The sequence below is a fragment of the Eptatretus burgeri genome, chromosome 1, assembly GCF_056783735.1.
Source record: "Eptatretus burgeri isolate ZD-2024b chromosome 1, Ebu_testis_v1, whole genome shotgun sequence".
Lineage (NCBI taxonomy): Eukaryota > Metazoa > Chordata > Myxini > Myxiniformes > Myxinidae > Eptatretus > Eptatretus burgeri.
In genome coordinates this window covers 131193127-131212193 of record NC_140961.1, presented here as the reverse complement: position 1 = coordinate 131212193, position 19067 = coordinate 131193127, and the positions used below count along the sequence as shown (strand labels likewise).

Genomic DNA, 19067 nt, shown 5'->3' with positions numbered 1-19067 from the left:
AAGTTGTGTAAGTGGAGCACACAGCAGGCACAGTCCCGTTACTTTTTAGATGGACCTCGTATATATTGAAAGAAAAGGCGAGGCTGGAGTACGAGGAGATAGAGAAAGAACAACGAACGAAACAGCAAAAGGAGCTCGACCAATTGAAGGAAACTATGAGATTGAACCATGAGGAGCATGAGAGACGGTGGGGAAGAAAACAAAAAGAATATGAGTTTGAAATTAATCAACTCAAGGAGAGAGCAAAATTTGAGTCCAGAGAGATGGAAAAACTCCAGAAAGAGAACTAACAACTCAAAAAGCTCCGAGAGAAAGAACGACTTAAAGGGAGCCAGGAAGTGGAACAGCGCAATAAAGTGGGATGTGTGATATCACCACAAGGAGCAATGTTAGTGGTGCAGGACTTGATCAACACCACTCGTCAGATGAAGGAACAATTAGGACCAACCCTAATAAAGGAGACACAAATAAAAATGGAGACGAGGGAAGTAACAGAGACAAAGAAGGAAATAAAAGTGTTGCCAGAGACACGGGAGATAGACCGAATTGAGAATGAATTAAATGGAACGAAGGAGGAAACAGAGACGAGGATCCAGGAAGAAACTAATATACATGAGGTGACTGAGTTGGCAGAGACACGGGAGATAGAGGGTGAATTAGACAGGGTTAAGGACGAGCACACACACATTGAGGTTGTGGAGGACAATGGGGGCGAGCTGGCAGACTGTTTCGCGACCCGGTGCGAGCAGCTGGATAGCCTTCTTCAGGAACGGAGGGAGATGCTATGCTCCCTTGAAGCTGATCGCGACCAGGTGGGTCCGGTCGAGCTTTGCGAGGTAGAGGGGGCGAGTGCTGTGGACGGGTGCATGCGGAGCTTGGGGGGTATAGAAACCCCGGAACCCCTAGTGGTGGCGTGAATCCCCAGTGTGGTTGTTCAGGTGTGTGTGTTTGTGAGTGTGCGGAGATGCATACTTTCCAGCACGCATTGTGTGAGTGAGACCCCTTGTGCAAGTGAAAGGTTATGTGTGAGTGAAAGTCGATGTGTGACAGAAACCGTGTGTGTAAGAGAGCGGTACGTAAGGGAGATGACAGTCGCATGCGGGAGAATGCGGCCGCGTCTCCATGTGTGAGTGTAATGTCGTGGTATGTGAGCGTCGTGACACGCAGGAGTGCATGTGTTGAATGGAGACGACGACGGCGACAGATAAGGGACAGAGGCCGGGTGGCGGCCGTAGCTGGACTGGGGACCGCGCCGGGTTTACCCATCGGCGAGCGCGAGGTTCGTGCTGTGCTGCACAAGAGGCCGCCACGTGCGCGCTTGCGGGAGTGAAACCCGGTCCGGAAACGCCCGCGGTGAATGTTGCCGATCCCGCGATGGACAAAAGCTAGGCTGGGAAACAGATTTGGACCGGATGGGTTCTCCACGCGAGCGTGTGTGTGAAGCTCCGATGGGCAGAGCACATGTGTTCGTGTGGGGAACCCCTCGAAACACGAGGCTTGTTTTTTTTGATGCGCAGGGTGACATCGTGGCTGCATGGTTGGAATCCGGCAGGAGGGGTATCCCTGCCGGATGGTACCGTCCAAGGAGGGACGAGGTGCACGAACAGCTGCCATGACGTCACGGGGAAGGAGCGCAGGTTGCGAGTTGCCGCGCTAGTGCACGCATTTTAAAAAAAGAAAAAAGCAAGCCTCGCTTCGGGTGAACAGGATTCCCGGGCAAGGGGTGGAAGACCCCCTTGCCTGGGCACAGGATACAACTAGTTAGGGGGAAGGGTTAGCTTAGTTAGACCAGCTTCATGGGGCAGGGATAAGTCCTCATGGAGCCCGTGGAATGGATTAGGTAGAGGGATTCAGTTTAGATTTAGGAGGGGGAATTATTGAAGACAGTGACAGACTTTGGATGTGTAGATGGGACGTAGCTTAGCTACGTAGTGTTAAAAGGAATGTGCTGTAGTGTAAGGGATGACGAGAGAGCACGTGGTAGTTAGGGGAGGCAGTCAGAAGGATGGCTGAGTTCAGCGATGGGGTGTTGAAGAGAGTGGCAAAGGTACTTGATGAGTGAGTGAGGGCCAGCGGGCCAGAGTGTATGGTGTAAATGTGGAATGCATGGTGCGATGAGTGATTGGGGGAAGGAGTGATTCCCGCCCAAGGGACCCCGGGGTCAGAGTAATGTGAGTTAGGGGGTTAGTCAAATTTACAAAATGGAGGTCGTTTTGCTGTTGGTGGGAGTGTAGGCTCGAAACCCATTTGGAGGGGCGCAGGAGCCCTGTTGACGGGCTGGGAGCGTGGCTACGAACGGTGAGTATCGCTGAGTGGGTATCCCCGGCACCGGGCTAGTCAGCTGCGGTAGGCCAAGAGTCCAGTGGGGGCTGGGATAGTGTCGTGGGCACGGGTGGCCCGCATGATGCGGGGCCCGGGGCGCCATATGCTACGGGGGCAGTGTACTGGGCACGGGCGACCCTCGGAAAGGGACCCGGGGCGCCAACACGCCACGTGGGCATCAAGGGGGAGTAGTCGAGGAGAGCACTCCCCAGTTTTTAGGGAGCTGGTAGCCTCGGAGGCAGTGTAGTGCCCGGAGGTGCCATTGTTGGGGAATCGGCAGAGGGGAGTTCCTGCCAAGGGAGCCACGCGTCCCAGCCGTGAGACCGTGTGAGGGCACGGAAAGAAAATTGGAAGGCATGGCCCGAAATTTGAGAGGACACCAACACAGGCGACGGGAATCTTGGTTGTTAGAACCGATAGTTTAAGTGAGAGGCACTTGTTGAAAGCCCCGGGGTAGTTTAAGAAATAAATGGTTGGGGAAGATTAGGAAGTGTGCCCCTCCGCACCATCCATCCCTTCGCACTCTTTGTGGGCTGCTGGACCCACCTTGGGTTGAGATCGCTGAAATCTGAGGAGGCCATTCTGAGGCTTGAATTGGGCCTCGACACAGGACGCAAGCTCTCCCTTATTCCTCTCCGGGAAGGGAACGTAGGGGTTGGGAGTAGGCTAGGTGACGTGATAGGTTATCTGGACAAAGACAGTAAAGGGGGTTAGGAGATGAGTTATAGAGGGGGAAGTAAAAATAAAAATAAAAACAAAAAAAGAAGTTGGGGCTAAATTGATCTTTGACAAATTAAGGGGGTGGGTATGAACCAAGACAGGCAAAGGCGATAGGTTGGGAGGGAGACAGTAGGGTAGGTCCGAGCCTGCCTTCCGAGTGGCCAGCACCACCGCGCTCCCTCCACCAACCTCCATTTCAAGGCAAAAGGCTGGCCAACTTCATCTACTGGCTGTGTTTGCTTCGAGGCATGTGCCGGCCACGTCATCTGCCGGCTGTTGCTGCAAGGCCTGTGCCGGTCGATCGTCTGCCGGCTGTTTTTGCTTCAAGGCTTGTGCCGGTCACTTCATCTGTCGGCTGTTTGCTACAACGGCCTTGCCACGCCATGCCTTGCCTGCCTTTGCCTTGGCCCCATGCCCACCAGGCCCCGTTCTGCATCCCCCCCCCCGTTCATTACCATGTGCGCCAGGATCATCGCGCAAGCCACAAGGACTGCTCTATAGGCAGCCGCATCACGGGACTGCATTGGCGGCCCGTGCACCGCTTGTGTTCACTGCGTTCATTTCAAAAGCGGGAGGCCTTGGACTGCGTATGAGCAGCCGGCCACATGCCCTGTCACCTGCAGTGGTTGTGACTGTTGTTTCTTCCCGCAGAGTCCACAGATCCTGGGCCATGGTTGAGTGTAAATTGTAGGTTAAGTTGTTATGATGTAAATGTAAATGTGTTTTGCGCCCCCGGCATGTGAGTCTTCGCGCTGGCAATTTATTCAAGTCGTCTGTATGAGTGGGTTTGTTTAGTTAGTTACTCAGTCCGTAGGTTATTTATTTTGGGGACACAAATACACTGAATGCCGCACTCAGTGATCCGAAGGTAAATCGTACAAGGGGAGAACTTACACATGATAGCACATGAAAATTCGACAACTCGGGACGAGTCTGTAAAAAAGGGAGGGGGTAGTGTTACGGCTGTGGAAATTTGCAGAACACCATAAAGGTTCCTTAGATTAGCTATGCCGGTAAGTGAGTGTTCAGAGAGCTTTCCCCACCGTTGTTTAGAGGGAATTTCTTCGTGTTCACCAGGCTGCGACCCTTTGAGAAAGCCGTTTTTCTTTACCTATCATTATTTTGAACCTACACGCAAACAACAACCGCCACCAAGTACGCCGCAACGCCAAGCACGCAACAAACCTACACGCAAACAACAACCGCCACCAAGTACGTCACAATGCCAACCACGCTACAATTTCCCTCACAACAACCACCACCAACTTCACCACTACCCTCGCTTCCGAACATCATCCTCCACGGTCCACGCTACGACGGTTTCCGCGTCAGGAACCGTCCGAGAACGCGGGCAGGATTGGCAGAACAAAAGCTCTTGCGGAGCCTGTGGGGTTTTTCCCGCCTATTTTTCCAGTGCTTGGTGTGAAGGGAAGGGGGCAGGGCAGCTCGCTTCCGATTGGGGGATGCACGGCGTGAGGCGGTCGGAGTGAGGGAACGCCCCTTTTCGGGAAGCTTCTCGAAGGGAGGCGGAGCCGAAAACGGGGAGGAGCGAAGGGCGGAGCCCCGCGCTATATAAGGCGGACCGCACGTGGGCTTTCGCTCTCTTGGTGGTCGAGCTCGAGTTCTCTCTCTCTCTCTCGTGGACGTCGGGTCGTACTCCCTCTCCCTCCCTCTCATCTTGGCGCTGATTTCTTCCCTTGTCTCCCAGTGGTCCTGTTGAGCGACCTGTTGGCGAAGGCGCGGGCCGGTGGCGAGTCCGGGCGACGCATCAGGGACGCAGACGGGAGGCGCAGCTCTGCCGGCTGTGTGGTGCGAACCTGCGTGTCTGGCGAGGAGCGCCGGAGAGAGCTTACCGCCCATCGCCGCAAGGCCCGGAGTCAGGCGCGGCCACGCTAGCTGCCGTGGGGAGCAGACTTCGCGACCTGCCCACCGAGACACCTCGAGGGTGCAGGTAACCTGCACGGTCTCGTGGGCCTTTTCGGTCATCCACGGCCCACGACCATAAAGGTCCCCGGACCCAGTGTACCCCCTTACCTATGAGGGGGGTCTTCCTTTTGTTTTGTATGACTGCTGTGGCGTCGTGTTCCTGTAAGTAGAACCTGCTAAGTAACTGTGCTGTAAATACACCCTTTCTTATAGTCGGTCGTAACGTTTTCTTGTTTCTTGCTTGTACATTGCATGACTGCCTTGGCTGTATATACGTGTGCTTTATAATAAATGTCCTTGTGTGAAATGTATCCTGTTCGTCGTGTCCTATTTCCCTTTTGAAAGCCATCTTGCGTCATGGAATGAGTCAGGGGTTTTGAACGCCCGGTAAAGAGAATCGGATCAGTCGAGGTCGGCGATAACATCGCTCGGTTATCGCTTTAGAACGGAACGGACCACTTAAGCGGTCCGTGTCCCAAGCCGACCTGCGGCGCAGTGCAGCCCCTCGGTAGGTTACCCGCGCGGGTATTTAGGTATATCGACATTCGGCGATTCACCCTATTTCGCGCGGGTAGAATGCGGACTGGGCTGTGTTGAGGTTAAACCCCCACCCGTGACTGGTTCCTGGCGATAGTTCCAGGAAGGTCACGACTGAATTGTCCGTCCGGTGGGCGACACAATTGTGATTGGAGTTACGCGGCCGATCGCCTGCCGGCGGGCGGGAATTCGTAACTATATATATATATATATATATATATATATATATATATATATATATATATATATATACATACATATATATATATATGTATATATGTATGTATACATATATGTATATATACATATACAGTAGACTAGGCGTAAGTCGTCACCATCAGGACCGAGAAAAAAGTGACGACTTACACATGTGACGACTTACGCGTATGCGAACATTCATGATGACTGTGGTGTGAAGGATGAAGTCGCGCGTGGCCTGGACACGTACGTGTGAGAGGGCGCAACAATCTCTAAGCTGTCTATTGTACCAAAAGGGAAACGCAATCCTCGGGGCATAGGTGGGGGTTCATTGGTTAGTTGGAAAGTGATCAAGCAAAGATGGAATTCATGAATCACTTTATCAAAAGTAAAGATAATGAACAACTGTAAGCCAACTCATATACCATCGGCGATGGTATATGACCATCGACAAATGTGGAATGAATGGCTGTTATAATTCATTCGTTGGAATGAATGTGAAATGAGTTTGCATATGGAATGAAAACCCATATACCATCGACAAATTACATGACACACAGTCATCGTGATGACTACCACTCAATACCTATGTGAAAGTGAGTGTGGTGATGTACAAAACAAGCCAATATAAAACCATGATCGGACTTCAACACAAAGCTCGATCGATCCTTTACTCCTTCACCAGAGACTGCATTGCGCAGGCTGTCTACCTCTTCAGATGCATGTGGGACGGCACGCTGACTGCGCTGAACGCAGCGCAGTTATAAATAGCCCGCGCATCACAATTCCATGAAATCGGGCTTCTCACAGGCAGCAGGTCCGTGTGAAGAGTTAGGCGTGGTAATTTACTTGAGTTTGCATTACGCGGGAACGGACAACATCTGACGACTTAGACGAAGTGACGACTTAGAGATGACGACTTACAGGCTTTATTGAAAGTCTGTAAGTCGATTCAACATTAGATAAATTCGGGACTTTTTGACGCTGCCGACTTAGGCGAAGTGACGAGTTACACGCTGCCGACTCACGCCTAGTCTATTGTACATATATATATATATATATATATATATATATATATATATATATATATATATATATATATATTAGGGTGCTTCTAAAAATGAAAGTTTTTTTTTTAATGCGCAGAACCCACCATTCAGTGAGGTTCCAACTAGAAATCATTGTGTTAAAATATTTTTTCTTGAGTCATGTTCTTGAACTTGCACAAGCAATGCAAAGTTGCACAAAGGGCATCAAAAACTGCCAAAAATGATTTTTTCCTCTTTTCGCAGATCAATTAAAAGTTTATTTTGAGATCATCTGAATTTACTGTTTTGAGGGTTTAATTAATATATTCGTATAATTAAATGCATTGCAATATCAATTAAAAATGATATGAAATATTGATGTGAAGAAATGAAAATCGGCTCATAAATTGCAAAAAAAAAAAATAATGAAGTCCCAACTCAGTCCAAACTTCGGAAACGGAAAGTTTTCTTGTTGAAAGTTGCGCAATCGCATCGCAGTGAGCAGAGCCTTTCTTCATGTGTGCATGAATTAACACGCAAGCTTGGCAAAAACTTGTTACTTTTCTTTTCAATGTGTACTTACCACTCTGTAACATTTCCCACTTAACCATGATGTTTTTATCTTTTTTCAGACCAGAAATTTCTGCATATTTTGGGGGTAATGGCCTCCAGAACTAGATCGAAAAAGGCCATTTGGCTGATTGGATCCCCTAATCCAACACTTCCTGGCCAGAAGCTTCCTTCTAAGGCTGAAGTTCTCCACTTTTTGATGTTCCTTCATGTGGAAATGAATGAGACCCTAACTGCAAGTGTGAATCAAACATCACTAGAGCTAATGAACATCTGGTCCACAGAGGGGATTCCTACTAAGCACCTTCCTGATGTGGTAGTCCATGTGCGAAAATTACACACAACGTGGCAGGGTTTAAAGAAAAGCATCAATCAGAAGACTGCTACCAACATAGAGAAACAAGACAATTTCAAGGCCGACCTGGATGTGCTGTTTGACATAGCTCACGCTGATGCTATGAATCTTATAAAAATCGATGAGGACAAGGAGTTTCTTGCTTCTCAGCATGAAAAGGGGCGTCCAGGAAAGATCACGAGTCTTGACTACAAGACTGCCAGGACTTCAGAGAAAATTATGAAACGTAAGGATGAAGAGAAAAAGAGGAAACAGAAGGCGCTTTTGGAGATGGCCGCAACTTCTGAAACAGCCAACCTCCAGTCTTCCTCCTCCTCCAGCTCTACTGAATCTAGTCCAAGTCGACAACCATTTTCTTCCATCCATCCAACCACCTGTGATTCCCAGCCTCCGAAGAGAAAACGTGGAACAACTGGATTAACATCTGAAGTAACTGAGGCCCTGGATAGAACTCTCCTTAGTGATCGTTCTGCAAGTCGGGTTCTAATTCCATTTGCCAAGCAATTGGGACAAGACATCAATAAACTTTCTCTCAGTCCAAGTGCCATTCGTGCCGCTCGTGTTAAGTATAGGAAGCAACGCGCTGAAGAGATAAAGCAGAGCTTTAAGGTTGACACACCCCTGGTAGTCCACTGGGATTCCAAGCTGATGCCAGACCTAACTGGAAGAGACAAAGTTGACAGGCTGCCAATTCTGGTCACTGGGAATGGTGTGTCAAAAATCCTGGCAATTCCGATGCTGAAAGACTCCAAGGCGGAAGAAACAGCCGCGGTCATCTTTTCAACAGTTAAGGAGTGGAACCTGATTGGACGTGTCAAAGGGATGTGTTTTGACACGACAGCTGTTAATACTGAAATCCGGGGTGGGGTCTGTGTTCGTATTGAAAACATCCTTGATCATCAACTTCTTTATTTTGCGTGTCGGCACTATGTCTTAGAACTTGTTTTGGAAGCAGTTTACTCTTCTTCGGTCGATGAAGCATCCCGAGGGCCAGACATCACCTTATTCCAAACCTTCCGGGACTGCTGGCCCCATTTTAATTTCACGCAGTACTTGACTGCTGCTGATGATGCAAGCACAGCCACCGATATCCATCCATGGGCCAATTTTGTCATTCAGCATGCCCAAGAGCTTCTGAAGCAGAAGCATCCCCGAGACGACTACAAAGAACTTCTCCAACTGACGATCATTTTCCTTGGAGGCGTCCCTTCTGGACATCAAGTTCCAACATTCAGGGCACCTGGCGCCGTTCAGCAAGCGCGTTGGATGGCTCGTGCAATTTACTGCTTCAAGATCTGGATGTTTCAAGGGCAGTTCTCGGATTTTCTCACTAAACGCGAGTCATAATCCCACAGTACATGTCGCACAGAACGCCTATTTAGCGGGATCAAGCAGGTCTGTCTTTTTGTTGCAAAGCACTATATCAGGGCCTGGTTCGACGCTCGAAATGCTGCTTCCGCGCCAAAGAATGACCTCCAGCTCCTTCAAGCCCTCCATTCCTTGAATCATGCTGCATACAAAACAATTAGCCGCCATCTGTGGTACCTGAGCGAAGTTAACGTCGGCCTTGCACTCTTTGATGACAACTTATATTCGTCAGAAAAGATCGCCATGGTAATAAACATGAAGGACGTGGAGGGTTCAGAGGATCCATCTCGACGAGTCTGGCATCCCAATCCAGAGGGAAAGAAGCTGTCTGACCTCTGCTCCTCCCAAACTAAAAATCTCTTTACGCTCCTCGAGCTGCCAGAAGACTTTCTCGAGGAAAAGGATCCATCAAACTGGAAGAGCTTTGAATCCTACGTCAAAGCAAAGCAGAGGGTTGACTCTTTGAACGTCGTGAATGATGCGGCCGAAAGAGGCGTCGCCCTCATCCAAGATTTCATGAAAGCTGGTCGAACAAGAGATGAGGCTCAAGTGCAGTACCTTGTTCAAGTGATGGAGGATGACCGACGGAAATACCCAAAGGCCTCAAAGGAAACTGATTTTATAAAGGCATATTATTTACTTTTCAGGATAATTTTTTTTAATTGTTTTCATCAAAAGAAATTTTCATTTTAATTTCGCTATGTTGTACTAATGGAGAAGGATGTCAAGTGCCTGTGCAAGTCCTAAATATTATTTAATCTTAATAAAACTTGGAAGATTTTAGTTTTTCATGAAACCTCACCATTTGGAAGGTTCTGCAAACTTCTATTGCAAATTTGAATTTTTACCATAGTAGCTAAAAGCGCCCATATATATATATATATATATATATATATATATATATATATATATATATATATATATATATATATATATATATATATATATATATATATATATATATACACACATATTTATGTATATGCACTTCAGGTCAAAAGTTTTAGAACACCCCCATTTTTCCAATTTTTACTGAAATTTAACCAGTTTAATGTTTCAATGTAGTCTGAAATGAAAGCATAGAACAAATAGACAATTGCTGATAAAAAAATAAATCATGGAATCGTTTTGCTGAACAAAATTTAATCTAAAATTTTGACTCATTATAGTGGCCACCTTTTGCAGATATAACAGCCGGACATACACAGGGCATTCTTTCTCCAATGGAAATCAAATATTGTTCGGAAGGTTCTTCCTAACACTGTTGCAGAAGTTCCCACAAATGTGTTGCACTTGTAGTTTGCTTTGCTTTCACCCTTCTGTGCAGTTCATCCCAAACCAGCTCGATGGGGGTTAAGTCTGGAGACTGTGCTGGCCATTCTATGATTTGAAGCCTCCCATCTTGTTCTTTTTTTCTAAGGTAGTTTTTCTGACATAGCCTGGAGGTATGTTTTCGGTCGTTATCTTGCTGTTGGATGAACCCCTGACCAACTAAGCATAGACAAGAGGGTATTGCATGGTACTGCAAAATGCTGTGGTAGCCCTTTTGATTCAGAGTGCCAGTCACTCTGTGCAAGTCACCGAATCTGGATCCAGCAAAAGAGCCCCAGATCATCACGCTTCCTCCTCCATATTTAACAGTTGGTGTCACACACTGAGGAACCATCTTTTCGCCGAATCGACGGCGTACAAAAACCCTGCGTGATGAACTGAAGATTTCAAATTTTGATTCATCGGTCCATAAAATATTCTTCCAGTTTTCGGTAGTCCACTGGTGGTGCTTCATGGCCCAGGAAAGTCTCTTTTTCTTATTTTGCTATCTTAGCAATGGCTTTCTTACTGCCACTTGACCTGTCAATTCTGCAGCTCGAAGTCTTCTCTTCACAGTTGAAACTGAGACTTCCTTACTTCGACCAGTGTCAAACTGTGCCTGAAGCTGTTGTCCTGTGAGCCGCCTTTCACGCAAGCTGTTAACTCTCAGAAACTTGTCTTCTGATTGTGTTGTGGCTTTGGGTCTGCCAGAACTCTTCCTGTCAGAGTTTCCTCCAGTTTCCAAGTGCCTTTTCATGGTGTGGAAAACTGTACTCACTGAAACCTTGGCTTCTTTGCAATTTTTCTCAAGGAAAGTCCTACAATTTTAAGGGTTATAATGCTCTGCCTGTCTTCCTTTGTTAATTGTCTTTTTTCACCATTATTATAGCAGTATACTACTTCCTGCAGTGCTATATTGTCCAAATAATGCTTCAGAGGGTGGAGCAACACAGTCTGTTCCAACACTGCTTTTATACAGACAGAGGGTTTGTAACTAATCAACAAAAGTTGGGACACCTGTAGGAATTGTTTGCATCAACTTTCAAGGCTTAATTTACTTCCATTGCTGCAGAACAGCTGCTGTTGCTCACCCATTACTTGTTCCCTGAAAAGGTCGCTTTTAACAACTCTGAGATTTACATTATTTTTCAGTTTTTGGTGACATAAACTTTTTTTTAAACTTCTGGCAGTTTACCGCTTAGCTTTGAACCATTTCAGGTTATTCACTGGACTTGAACTTCTTAAATTTCAGTAAAAACTGGAAAATGGGGTGTTCTAAAACTTTAGACCGGTAGTGTATACATACACATATACATACATACATATATACAGTATATTGGGTTTGTAACAGCTTTGTATTTTGGCGCATAATGCTTATGGAAAAATAAATGTCAAGAATTTTCAATTTCGAAATCAAAACTTACATCACCCTTTCCCACAACACTTCTTCCCCACCTCATCAGGAATGTTTACCCACCTCTTTGAAAATACCAAATTAATCAATATATGTTAAGCACATACAAATACATGTAAACAAAAGCAAACCAGCTTTAGCTTCCCCCCAATGGGCACATTAGCAGATTCCATAACTGTCCCATTACGGTGACCGTGAACCACTCACATACGCTTCCTGGCTAAGGCTCTTGAGGAAGCTACGTGTTGTAGATGTCTTGGATGTGCCAGCATCTCCGACCAGCAAAACAGAGTGCTTTAATCGCACAAACATGTCAAGCAACCAGGAGACTCTCACCGTGTCCACTGTTGGTACTGAAAGCACCAAAACACAATTAAGGGTTCTTTAATGGCTATAACCTGCATTGGCACTTGTGGTTGTATGGAAAGCAGGAACATTTTATATCATCACAGTGGTGGCAGTCACGTGACAGTCGATGTGGCAGTGCCCATTGGAAATGTCAGTTCCATGGTCTGTACTAACCAAGGATGTCCGCAAATCTCGCTGATGGATCGTGAACATAACGTGGAACTAGTTCAGACCAGGATCTCCAGCAGGACTTTTCTATATCAAAGTGAAAGTCGTACAGGGTGGAAGACTGACCTGTGGAACAAAAAACACATGATGAGCAGGGAAGAAATTAATTGTCTTAAGGGTGAGGAGTAAAGTTCCATGCCTTACATAAAGCAATTCATAAAAAATCACATGACTTGTGTGATTTATCCACACAGTCGATTGAAAAAAAAAAAAACACATACCCACACTCTTTACAGAGAGTGCTGGTGCTGCTGAAGCAGCTTCTTGGCAAGGGTTATACTGGCTGGTTTGCCACTGCGTTCCCAGTGTTGTTTATCCATGCTCTATCCCTTTAAATGCTGAGCATCAAGCAAGAAACCGGTATGCACCTTAAATTTTTTGTTTTTAAAAAGAGTCTGTGGTATGACTCAGTCAGGATTTGAAGCAGTGCACCCAGAGAGGACATTCTAACCATTCCACCACTGAGTCTGGTACACAGTCCATAAACAAGAATTTTTACCAATGCATTAAAGTTCAACGTTTTATAACTATTTTAACCTTTCAACTTAAACAATCATCTTTTTGTGAATATATGGCACACAGCATTACACCATGAACCAAATGGCATAGCATTAGGCATTATAATGATTAAAACCACGTCTTCTTCTGTTATACTCTTATGTGCTCATCAACAAGTGACACTTCTAGGATCGACTGAACATGGAGCACCACTTAAATATCACTGGAAAGAACCAGAAGGTTTTTTGTCTTATGGAATGGCTAAAAGTTACTTTCAAAACTTCAAATGGAGTAAGGCAATAGAATACATGTTTTATAAATGATAGTCGATAGTGCAATTAATTCATTTTTAAAGCCATCAGGAGAGCAATCCTGAGGAGTTGATGATGATAAATCAGTACCAGGTAGCTCCCCAACTCCAGCATGAACCTTCGGATCCATAACCAGAGGCAGGCCCGCTAGGTATTTGACAAATTCATCAAAACGTTCCCGTTCATGCTGTAAAAGGGTAGCACCGAGAGAGCAAAGCAAACCCTCCAGGAAGACAGCTTCCAGCACAGGGGGTTCCAGCTGCCCACAAACTAGCATGGCATCCAAAGCCAGACACAGCTGCCTGACCTGGCACACATACAAAAGGAACAAACAAACAAACAATGGCATCATAATCCATGTAATCATGTGTTGTTTACTTGTAGCTGGGCAAGGGGGGGGGTGGGGGGAAAGGGGGTGGTTGTCTGTTTGTGGGTTAAACAGATACGGTTTACTAAACTGAGATTGGTGCAGTGCTAGCTGGTGGACGTATTATCTAAAGGCAATGTAAGTCAGAGAAGAGACTAAGCCAACTGCTTTATCTGCAAGTCAGAGAAGAGACTAAGCTAACTGCTTTATCTGCAATCATGTGACCCTATATGATCAAATGCTAAATTTCACTGAACTCGTCACTCCTTTGGGATGATAACAGACTACGTTCAATATTCCATAGGTTAAGCATTGGAATGACCCCCATATTGTTATAGAAGATCAAATGAGACATGATGTTGGCTGTGCTGGTGCCATTTGGAGATGATAAACACATATTTGGTGTTTTGGGAAAGACTTATAACAATTAGCTTTGGCAGTGATTTGTTCCACAGTCGAAGAGAAATGACAGCAGCTTCCATGCAATACAAATTATATCATTGAGATGTGTCCTATTGCGGATCTGGGGATTGAGACTTGCAACGAGGGGAAGCACTCAGGTCCCTGCCGAACGCACGGTCCTGAGGCTGCCGGGCACAGATCACTCCGCACACTGGCAGGTTGCTCGGCAACTACGAATCCTGATTGGCACAGCCAATCCGGGCAGGGTTACTCTACTTCACGTGATACCTTGCCTGTGGACGACCGATTATTGGGGTCAGTGCCCTCAGCGCACACTTGGATTATTACCAAGTGTTACAATGACTGTGCACTGGCTGACAAAGCAAATTATTGAGGTAGAACATCCTGCCTAACCTTACTTGTGCACTGCATCAGACCATTAAAGGAAAAGACAACTTTCTTTCTCCTTTCTACCTTTTCTTCTGCTCCTTGCCTTTTGCTTCTCCCCTTTCTGCTTTCTGAGCCATCTGCTCAGGAGTTCTTTTCATCCCTGCTTGCGCGAGCCCGCACTGTATGCTTCTCTGCCTTTCTGCTTCTCTTTCACATCAGCTTTCTTCTCCTCCCATTGGTCCGCAGCTGATGGGGATGGGTCCACGACGTCACTTGTGGAAAATACCATGCCGTTCTTTGGGAACTTTCAGTGACGCCCCCGCCCCACTTTTTATGTGCCCAAAGGCATGATGAGAGCCCCCGAACTCCCCCTCCCCCCTGCATGCAAATCACCGACTCGCACTGTTTTGCACTATTCCACGCCCATGAGAAGCGCCACACCTCACAGGCCACGATGAGCAACAAGTGCCACAAACATGCATGTGAGAGAACCCAATGGGTTACCAAGCAATGCACGGATGGAGGGAACACGGAAAGGAACCCCGCACAACCGAGAGATGACTGAACAGCCGTGGGATTGAAGGTAAGACCGATGGGGGTGAAGGAGGGACTGTTGAAAGGATATTTAATGGAGGGGAGATTATTGGCGGGCGTTTGAATGGCGCCGATGGGGTAAAGGGGGGTGATTGAAAGCAGCAGAGGGATTGAACAGAACGATGGTGTGAAGGAAGAAAGATTGAAAGTAACAGAGGGTGAGGGGGAAGATATTACAGGGGACAAATACAGCTGAGCCAATTGCATGCCCACCCCGAGCAGCCCTTTGACAAGGGACCAAGGACTATCTATACAAAAACTATTGAAATAACTTATCCTCAGGTCACCTACGAGTCCATGTATGCTCTCCCCTGGGGTAAGTTTTCCAAAACCATAACAATACATACTCACATGTCAATGAACGTGTTCTCCATATAACACCATACATTTATCTTCGAAGCTACAATTCCAACATGATAAGTTACAAAGGGCAAGCCAACTCTTCTTGGAAGGCTTGTGCTCAGACAGTGTCCAACTGGAAGGGGCGTGTGAAAGGCACATCCTGGTAGTTTGCTGGTGAGTGTAATGGAGGATTTGTGGTAAAAGCAGTTGCCGTAGCTCTGCTCTCGGCTGTACAAGGATCTTGGACACAGGAGGAAATCGTTTGGCCCATCGTGCCTGTGCTCTACTAACAGGTCAAGCATTTTGTTCAGAACTACCATTAACACCACGGATGCACTCACCTTGAGAAATTACTTGGGTGTACTTCTTTCACTTTGGATGTGAGTAACCTGGTTCACGTCTCAAGGGCCTGCAGTATGCACAATAATTGTCTGCATAAAGAAAGCTGGACAATGTGTCAATTGGTGTGATTTCATTGCTGTTGCACCTGCTCACGTCATGTAAAGTCATAGATATACAGGTACAATGCACGTGTGTGCGCATGTGTGTGCGTGCGCGCGCGCGCGCACACACACACACACACACACACACACACACACACACACACACACACACACACACACACACACCTATTGGAATGTATAAAAAAAAACTCATGTCAGAACAGCTGTACACCAGTGTTGTAGTCGAGTCCACCTGATCCGAGTCTGAGTCCAAGCTGTCTGAGTCCGAGCCTTGCGGTCTGAGTCCAAGTCCAGCATTCCCGAGTCAAAGTCCTGTGCTGAAAGTGTATTGTAAAGTGGCAAAACAATAGCGAATTTATTTGTGCTTATGTATTATGTAAAGGAAGACAAAATTTCCAAACCGACTAGCAATGTAACTTGTTACGTGCATCAATATTTTATTCCATATTATGGCACTCTTGTTGTGGTTTGCTCTTTCTTTTTGGCCAAAGTTTCTGATACCATAAGAATCTTGTCCAGAAAATATGGCAGGAGAAATTTGCATTTATTTGTAAACTGTCAAAGTTATGAAAGTCTAAAACAGCATCACACAAACAGCTTATTTTCCTTTATTTTCCCCTTATTGAATAAAGGCTGCTGTGGTTCCTTTTCCCGTTATTGTATAATCAATGAATACTTCAATACGACTGCAAGGACGGCCTCTTTATTGTGGTGAAATTGCAGAAAGATGCTATTTAAAGAAAGCCTAATTTTGGTAACTGTTTTACAAATTTATTTTTCAACTTTTCATGGTGTTTCATAGACTCTAAAAGGTCTAGAGATGTGAAATTCAACAAATGAACTGACTTACTCTTCCAGTCAAAAGTTTTAGAACAGCCGCATTTTTCCAGTTTTTACTGAAATTTAAGCAGTTTCATGTTTCAATGTACTCTGAAATTAAAGCATAGAATAAATAAACAATTGCAGACAAAAAATATCATGGAATCGTTTTGTTGAACAGAATTTAATCTAAAATTTTGACTCATCAAAGAAGCCACCTTTTGCAGATATAACAGCCGAACATACTCGTGGCATTCTTTTTACAATGGAAATCAAATATTGTTCAGAAAGTTCTTTCCAACACTGTTGCAGAAGTTCCCACAAATGTGTTGCACTTGTCGGTTGCTTTGCTTTCACCCTTCTGTCCAGTTCATCCCAAACCAGCTCGATGGGGTTTAAGTCTCGAGACTGCGCTGGCCATTCCATGATTTGAAGCCTACAGACTTGTTCTTTTCTTCTATGGTAGTTCTGACATAGCCTAGAGGTATGTTTTGGGTTGTTATCTTGCAGTAGGATGAACCCCTGACGAACTAGGCATAGACCAGAGGTTATTGCATGGCACTGCAAAATGCTATGGTAGCCCTTTTGGTTCAGCGTGCCAGTCACTCTGTGCAAGTCGCCGAATCTGGATCCAGCAAAAGAGCCCCAGATCATCACGCTTCCTCCTCCATGTTTGACAGTTGGTGTCACACACTGAGGAACCATCCTTTCACCTACTCAATGGCATACAAAAACCCTGCGTGATGCACCGAAGATTTCAAATTTTGATTCATCGGTCCATAAGACCTTCTTCCAATTTCAGTAGTCCACTGGTGGTGCTTCATGGCACAGGCAAGCCTCTTTTTCCTATTTTGCCATCTTAGCAATGGCTTTCTTACTGCCACTCAACCTGTCAAACCTGCAGCTCGAAGTCTTCTCTTCACAGTTGAAACTGAGACTTCCTTACTTTGACCAGTGTTAAGCTGTGCTTGAAGCTGCTGTCCTGTGAGCCGCCTTCACACAAGCTGTTGACACTCAGAAACTTGTCTTCTGATTGTGTTGTGGCTTTGGGTCTGCCAGACCTCTTTCTGTCAGTTTCCTCTTCCAGTTTCCAAGTGCCTTTTGATGGTGTAGGAAACTGTACTCACTGACACCTTGGCTCTTTGCAATTTCTCCAAATGAAAGACCTACACTTTTAAGGGTTATAATGGTCTGTCTGTCTTCCTTTGTTAATTGTCTTTTTCTCGCCATTATGATAGCAATATACAACTTCCTGCAGTGGAATATTGTCCAAATAATGCTTCAGAGGGTGTCGCAACAGTCAGTTCCAACACTGCTTTTATACAGACAGAGGGTTTGTAACTAATCAACAAAAGATGGGACACCTGTAGGAATTGTTTGCATCAATTTTCAAGGTTGCCGTAGCTAATTTACTTCCTATTTACTTCCATTGCTGCAGAACAGCTGCAGTTGCTCACCCATTACTTGTTCCCTGAAAAGGGCCTTTTTTAATAAGTCTGAAATTTACATTATTTTTAGTTTTTGGTAACCTAAACTTTTTTTTAAACCTCTGCCAGTTTACCGCTTAGCTTTGTGTACCATTTCAGGTTATTCACTGGACTTGAACTGCTTGTTGTTGTTGTTCATCTTTCGGCTGCTCCCGTTAGGGGTCGCCACAGCGGATCATCCGTTATGATCCGCATACTGATTTGGCACAGGTTTTACGCCGGATGCCCTTCCTGACGCAACCCTGGTCGCCTCTTACGACACAGGGATCAGGATTTGGGTTTCGCCATGATTCCGGGCTGCTCTACACCCTGCCCAGTGCAGAGCCCCTGTCCTCAAGCGATCCTCCAACCCAAGCCTCCGAGTAGCCGGATTACAGGCGCACGCCACTACGCCCGGTGGACTTGAACTGCTTACATTTCAGTAAAAAATGAAAAATGGGGGTGTTCTAAAACTTTTGACCGGAAGAGTACATGTCCTCTTGAAGATGTATGTGTGCAAGAAAAAACATACGTGGGCTGAGAGAGTTCGGTCAGGGTGAGGGTGAGGTTGATGATGAGTCGGAGTTTTTTTCTTGTGCCTAAGATCTGCCCATGGTTACTAACAACTTATATTCCAAATTTGGTGGAGGAGTCATTCATTAATTTCTTACGATTTTCCAACCTCCGAGCTGTAACATGCGCACTTGTGCAGGCAAAATTCATTGTGCTGTGCTCTTGTTGGTACAAACATCCCAGCTACTGCATTTCATTTATTTTACGTTGTAAAAGTTAATGTGACCACTCGTTCTTTGGTCTTTCCCAGATAGATAGCATGGGTTTTCAATGCTACTGCCAGGTTTTATGTGGAACCCAGTTCTTAAAAAGAAAATGTTGCTGTTTGGGTGCATTTTGTTGCCCTTCCGTTCCCCTCCCCTCATGCTGCCTTCCCTTCCCCTCACCTCATGCTGCCTTCCCTTACCTGCCCCTCACACGACCTTCCCTTCCCCTCACGCTGCCTTCCCCTCCCCTCACGCAGCCTTCCCTTCCCTGCCACTCACACGACCTTCCCTCCCCCCCCACTTTCTGTAC

At 46.1% G+C, this 19067-nt stretch overlaps 1 protein-coding gene across 6 annotated transcripts in view; it reads right to left on the bottom strand.

Moving 5' to 3' along the window:
* DNAH10 (dynein axonemal heavy chain 10) overlaps window positions 1-19067 on the bottom strand; it is a 494970-nt gene that overhangs the window by 225029 nt on the left and 250874 nt on the right. For all 6 annotated transcript variants that reach the window (XM_085898117.1, XM_085898134.1, XM_085898126.1 and 3 more), the window contains 3 exons: window positions 13225-13441; window positions 12272-12391; window positions 11957-12102 (listed from right to left, as the gene is read on the bottom strand). In XM_085898117.1, coding sequence (XP_085754243.1) covers window positions 11957-12102; window positions 12272-12391; window positions 13225-13441 — 483 coding nt within the window. The remainder of the gene's footprint in view (window positions 1-11956; window positions 12103-12271; window positions 12392-13224; window positions 13442-19067) is intronic.